Source organism: Pseudorca crassidens, chromosome 7 (genome assembly GCF_039906515.1).
Source record: "Pseudorca crassidens isolate mPseCra1 chromosome 7, mPseCra1.hap1, whole genome shotgun sequence".
In the NCBI taxonomy this organism is placed as follows: Eukaryota; Metazoa; Chordata; class Mammalia; order Artiodactyla; family Delphinidae; genus Pseudorca; species Pseudorca crassidens.
Window position 1 is genome coordinate 33778713 of NC_090302.1, and position 6000 is coordinate 33784712.

Genomic DNA, 6000 nt, shown 5'->3' on the forward strand with positions numbered 1-6000 from the left:
CTACTATTTCCAGGAGACCTGTAACTATTCTCTCCATCCACTCAGCTAAACTAAGGACGGTCTGTAACAATACTTTAGCCAGAGTGGAGAGAAATACCTTCCCAATCCACTAGGGAGAGAAAAAGGATTTCTTTTTTTCTTTTCAGAAACCCTGTTTATTAAAAAAAAGTGTAAACCTCAGAAGATGTCGGAGGTCACGAATCCAGCCGAGTAAGAGCCCAGAGAAGCATCAATATCTGACAATGAAATGTGCTCTTTAAGTCCATTGAGAGTGTGAGGCTGCCCCGTGCTGAAAGCGGCAGCTCCCTGAGGGTGTTCAGCGGGTGCACTGTGCACAGCCCCACTAGGCAGCCCTGTATTAGTCATGTGGGGCTTTGTTAACCTGAGATTTCTAAGAGGCTTTGTTAAGATATGTATATCATAAGCCTCTAAAAGGGGGCTAGAGTATGCAGTGTTCCCCAACATCTTTGAATATGGGACCATGTGCTCACCTAGCATCTTGAGAGACCAGTACATTTTGGGAAATGTATTCTTGGATTCACCCTGGACAAGACCTGCCAGGGAAGGTGGGGGAAGGAGAGAAAACAGTGCTTCTTCCAGGCAGACATCCCTGCTCAGCACTGTGGGTTGTCTTCTTTCTTATCCATGATCTCATTAGAGCCTCATGATAACTCTAGGGGAGAGGGGAAGCAAAGGAGAAAAAGAATTCCGAGTATTGAGCACCTGGTACATGCCAGACAGTGAGCAAGATGCTGTATGTCTGTCTTCTCAATGCCTCACAGTCCTGGGAGGTGGATACTGTTAACCCCACTTGACAGGTAATAAAAGTGAGGCGCAGAGAGGTTAGCACACTTGCCAAGGTCTCAAAGCCCATGAATATTAAGATGAGGATAGCTAACCTTTATAAAGCACTCTCACTACGTGTTAGGCACTGTGCTGGGCAGTTAACATGTATTTACTCTGTTCATCCTTACAACAGTCCTGTGATTATTATGAGGCTGAAGCTCAGAGAAGTTAAGTAACTTGCCCACGGTCACCCAGCAAGGAAGCAACAAGACTCCAGAGGCCCTGCTCTAAGATGATCCCAGTTGCTCTGGAAATCCCCTAGGTAGTCCTCTTCAAATGCATGTTCATCTCGCCCCAGTTTCCAGGAACACCAGCCTGGTTAGAGAGTGGGGTTGGGCAGGACATCCCCCAGGGAGTCACCCCTGCCGTGGGCTGCCTGATTGTGACTTCTGTGGGTCACTCCAGGCCTCCTTCCCTCCCACTCCAGACTGGCGGCCATCGCTCTGCTGGTCCTGGATGAGGAGGAGAGTGCCTTCTGGTGTCTGGTGGCCATTGTGGAGACCATCATGCCAGCTGATTACTACAGCAAGACGCTCTTGGCATCCCAGGTGAGCAGGGCAGGGAGGGGACTTGGGGGCCATGCAGGTTGGTGCCCCTGAATTGTTCCTACAAGTCAGTGAATCTTGGAAAGGTCAGGAATCTCTCAGGCCTCCATTTCTCCCTCTGTACAGTGGGCCAATAACCCTTCTCTGGGACTGCTGCAATGTTCCAGTCAGCTGATGGCCTTGAGAATTGCTGGGGCCCTGCCCACACGATAGACTGTTGTTATTCCAGTGGGGACATTACATCACTAGAAACAGTGGATATCCTATGGAGGGGAGGAGGAGAAAATCTAGTGTCACTAGATTTTGACTGGTGTTTGCCAGTCAAGAATTTCAAAACAGAGGTCAGGTAGGGTGGAAGTTGGGACTGGGAGGATGGGAGGTGACAGTGACGCTTCACACACACGTATCATCACCTACTGAGAAGTACAGCTGCCTCCATCATCTCATGACCCCCTCCACTGCCCTCTGAGCACAGACCAGCCCTGGAGTCAGGTGGAGCTGGGTTCAGAGCCAGCCCTTCAGAAACCAGCCATCTGGCCTTGGCAAGTGGCATCACTTCTCTGAACCTCAGGCTTGCCTGCTTTTGAATGGAAGTAACACTACTTCCTGGGCTTGTTGAGAGGTGTAAATGCGAAACCATTTCAGACCTCCCACCTCCACCCTCCAGCCTCTCCCTCCTTACCCCTTGTCCCATTCTTGCTGTATCAGTGCGTCTGCTTTATGGAGAGATGCTACCCAGGGAGAACTGTCTCACTCCCCCTCAAAACCTACCAAGCCATTACCTGCCCACCCATCCTGTCCTCCTTTTCTACTGTGAGCACCCAACACTGTTTCCTCCTTCTGGGATGCCCACCTGGGTGGAGGGGTAAGGAGAGAGATCAGAGATGAAGATCAAGACTTAGGAGTCATCAGGAAATAGGTGGTGAATCAGGTAAGGATTGTGTTTTGCTGTGTGGCAGGGAGGCCCAACCTAATAGTGGCTTAAATGGGGGGTTATTTTTCTCAGATAATGAGAAAGCTGAAGGCTCCTGCCATGTGACTTTCATCCTCCTGCTGGTCACCTCGTGGTCGTGAGATGGCTGCACCCTCTCTGGCACTGTGGCCATGGTCTAGGCTGAAAGAAGCAGAGGGTGAAAGACAGGCACTGGCTCCCTTTCAGACAGCTTTCCGGACCCAGCAACTTCTGCTTACATCTTACTGGCCAGAATTGTGTCACATGGCACCTCTAGTTGCAAGGCAGGCTGGGAAATACACAAATATTTCACTTTACAAATATTTTATTTTCACTTTTTAACATCTCTGGAATTGAGGTGTGTTGTATAACCAATATACTATGGTGTTTTTGTTTTGAGTACAGAAAATTTCAAATGTACAAAAAAACAGAGAAAGTGTAATGAACCTCCATGCATCCATTACCTAGTTTCAATAATTATCAACACAGGGTGGCCAGTACTGTTTTCACCTATACTCACACCCACTCCTCCTACTCTGATGACCTTGAAGTAAATCTCAGACATCATATCAGTTCATCTGTACATCCTTCAGTAGGTTCAGTGGCATCTTAGATTCAGTGAGTTACCCTAGGTTTTGAGCTGGACTCTTGGCCTGCACAGCAGACCTGGAGTTCAGGGCAGGGAAGGAAGGGAGAGGGTGTTTGCTACAGCAAGAGCTAAGTCTGGAAGAAAACTTAAATGGAGGGAGAGGGCTGAGAAACCCGCAGTTCCAAGAAAGAGAGCAAGAGGAGCCTAAAACGGGCTTGTCACAGAAGTGGGGGCAGCCACAGAACAACCGTGTCCTGGGGCAGGGAAGGAGCCAGTGCGGGCAGTGACCAACCGGGTCCAGTGAAACAAGGACAGAGGTATGATGTGACCGCACTAAGAGGTCATTAGCAGCTATCACCCAGCAGCATCGTCCCCTGATGTCAGGTGTGGCTCCCCCAACACCGGCCCCAGGACCTTGCCCTGAGCATCTTGTGCATCAGTCCCAAAACAGGTGTAGGGAAGCGGCCATGGTATCAGCCAATACAAGCCTGGGGGACAAAGGAGCCAAAACTCCACTGGCCAAGAACTTACAGTCCACAGAGACCTCTGCATCAAAGCTCCAACCTGGAAGGCTGCTCGCCAGTGGAGCGACCTGTCTCCCGGCCAGGCTGGGCTCTAGCTTCTCCGGGCGCTCTGTGCCCCCAGGTGGGGCAGGACCCACTGGGAGCAGCCTGGGGCCGTGTGTGGACCAGCCGGGTGTGCAGGGGTGGACCGGACGGAGGCAGCCCCCTCCACAGGGCAGCAGCTGACAGGCCCTCTCTCGGCTTGCAGGTGGACCAGCGAGTGCTGCAGGACCTCCTCTTGGAGAAGCTGCCCAAACTGATGGCCCACCTGGGGCAGCACCGTGTGGACCTGTCTTTCGTCACCTTCAACTGGCTCCTCGTAGTCTTCGCAGACAGTCTCATCAGCAACATCCTCCTCCAGGTCTGGGACGCCTTCCTCTACGAGGGCACCAAGGTAGGGCACTGCGCGGGGGGGGGGGGGGGGGGGGGGGTGAGCAGGAGTGTCCTGGGCAAGTCCCTGCATCCTCTGGGTCTCGATTCTGCCCCTGGACAGTGGGAGGACAGAGCCCACCTGTCAGGGCCATGGAGGACCTCTCCTGGGAGCATGGCTTTGTAAACTCAAGTACTTTGCACCCCTGAGAGGAAGTGGTGCTTCTGCTTCTGAAGATGCGTCCTAAAGTTGGGGGGATTCCCTTTCCCTGGAGAGGAGGCACAAGCATGACCAGGAGGCGCATCGCTATTCTGTCCATTGCCCCTCAATCACCTGCCGTCTCTTCCTCCTGTTTGGACTGAGCCCCAGATTTGGAGGCTGGCACTTGGATCTGGTCCCAGCTCTGCCCCTTACCTCGCAAGGAGACCCGGGGCAGGCCCTCCCCTGACCTCCGCCCAGTTTCCCCATGGTGGCTGACCTCACAGTTCACCAAGTGCCCTCGGATCTGTGTCTCCATTCGATTCCTACTGGAGCCCCATGTAAAGACAGTGTTACCCGCCATTGGGTCCAACAGGGGCAATGCCTGGCCCAGGGTCCCAGGACAGTCCCCATCCCCAGATTCCAAGCTGTGCTCCCCTGTGGGATTTCCAGTCCACCCCCCCTTGGTGTTGCCCCGCACGTTTCCTCCAGGCCTTCAACCTCTGCAGCCTGTCCAGGGCCTTCCACAGTGCCTGGGGGTGTGGGTTCTGCTCCTGCTGGGGACTCCCTGCCCTGGCTCCCTGGGCCCCCCTCCTGAGCCCCCACTTTACCCCCCAGGTGGTGTTCCGCTATGCCTTGGCCATCTTCAAGTACAACGAGGAGGAGATCCTGAGGCTGCAGGATGGCCTGGAGATCTACCAGTACCTGCGCTTCTTCACCAAGACCATTTGCAACAGTCGGTGAGAACGCACTCCTGGGCCACCCTGCCCCTCCACCGTACCCACCCCGCATGCATCCCTCCGGGACACAGAGCAGAGAGGGGGCTGGTGTTTCCAAAGGTAGGTTCATTAGCGATTCTGATCCTCCGTTGCAGCTTAGAAATCTTCAGGGACGTTCCACTGCCTTGGCGTCTGTCTGCCCCCTTAACACAGCATGCAGCGCCTCCGTGCTGTTTCATTTCTTGCCCACCTTCTCCTGCCCCCAACACCCATGCCCTATGATCCTGCCAAACAGAATTATTTGAGTTCCTAGGACAACCTCCATCTCTGGGCTTCTGGCCTTGCAGGTTCTTCTACTTAGAATGCCTCCTTGCCACTTCCACCACCACCATCTTTGCCTGGCCTACCTGTACTCATTCTTCAAAACTCAGCTCACTGTCCCCTCCTCCACGAAGCCTTCCCTGACCAACTTTTCCTTTCTGGGTTAGAGCTCCCACAGTGCTAAGCTTCCTCTTGCCTCAGTACCTGTCACTTTGGGTGGAAATTGTCTTCCTATTTACTGTTTCCTCCCTGGAAGGGGCCTCAGCTGCATGAGCAGAATGAATGCAGGGGTGCCTGGGACACCCGGTGACTGTGACTGTGCTCTCCCCCCAGGAAGCTGATGAACATTGCCTTCAACGACATGAACCCCTTTCCTATGAAACAGCTACGCCAGCTGCGGATGGCCCACCGGGAGCGGCTGGAGGCTGAGCTGCACGAGCTGGAGCAGCTCAAGGCCAAGTACTTGGAGACCCGGGCAGCCCAGGGCCCTGCAGTGCCCGAGGGTTGCACCAGCGAGGATGAGGGAGAGGCGGAGCCCTGACTTGGCTACCTGCCCTCCCCAAAGCCTTTCTCGCCCTTGGCTGGCAGACCCACAGGGGGACAGCCATGGAGCAGTGGTCTAGGCCCCGCTGAGCCCCATCACCATGTGACCCTGGGCGAGTCCCTTCCCCTCTCTGGGACTCAGTCTCCCCATTGGAATATTGGCTCCTGAAACCATTGGTTGGGTTATCTCCTCATGAGCACACACCCAGGATACACCCCTCCTCACTTCCTCTGCAGAGCATTTTAGCACCCAGACAAGCAAGAGTGCTGTCTTTATAGGGTAACCTTGAACACTCTCTATCTGTGTATGACAGTGTAAATATTGGAAATAGTTCACAAGCTTTGGAACCTAAA

General features: G+C 53.7%; 1 protein-coding gene across 3 annotated transcripts in view; it reads left to right on the forward strand.

The window, feature by feature from the left end:
- TBC1D2 (TBC1 domain family member 2) overlaps positions 1-6000 on the forward strand; it is a 42165-nt gene extending 36165 nt beyond the window's left edge. For all 3 annotated transcript variants that reach the window (XM_067743845.1, XM_067743846.1, XM_067743847.1), the window contains 4 exons: positions 1274-1394; positions 3704-3889; positions 4682-4803; positions 5437-6000. In XM_067743845.1, the coding sequence (XP_067599946.1) occupies positions 1274-1394; positions 3704-3889; positions 4682-4803; positions 5437-5644 (637 nt within the window). In that variant the 3' untranslated portion in view covers positions 5645-6000. The remainder of the gene's footprint in view (positions 1-1273; positions 1395-3703; positions 3890-4681; positions 4804-5436) is intronic.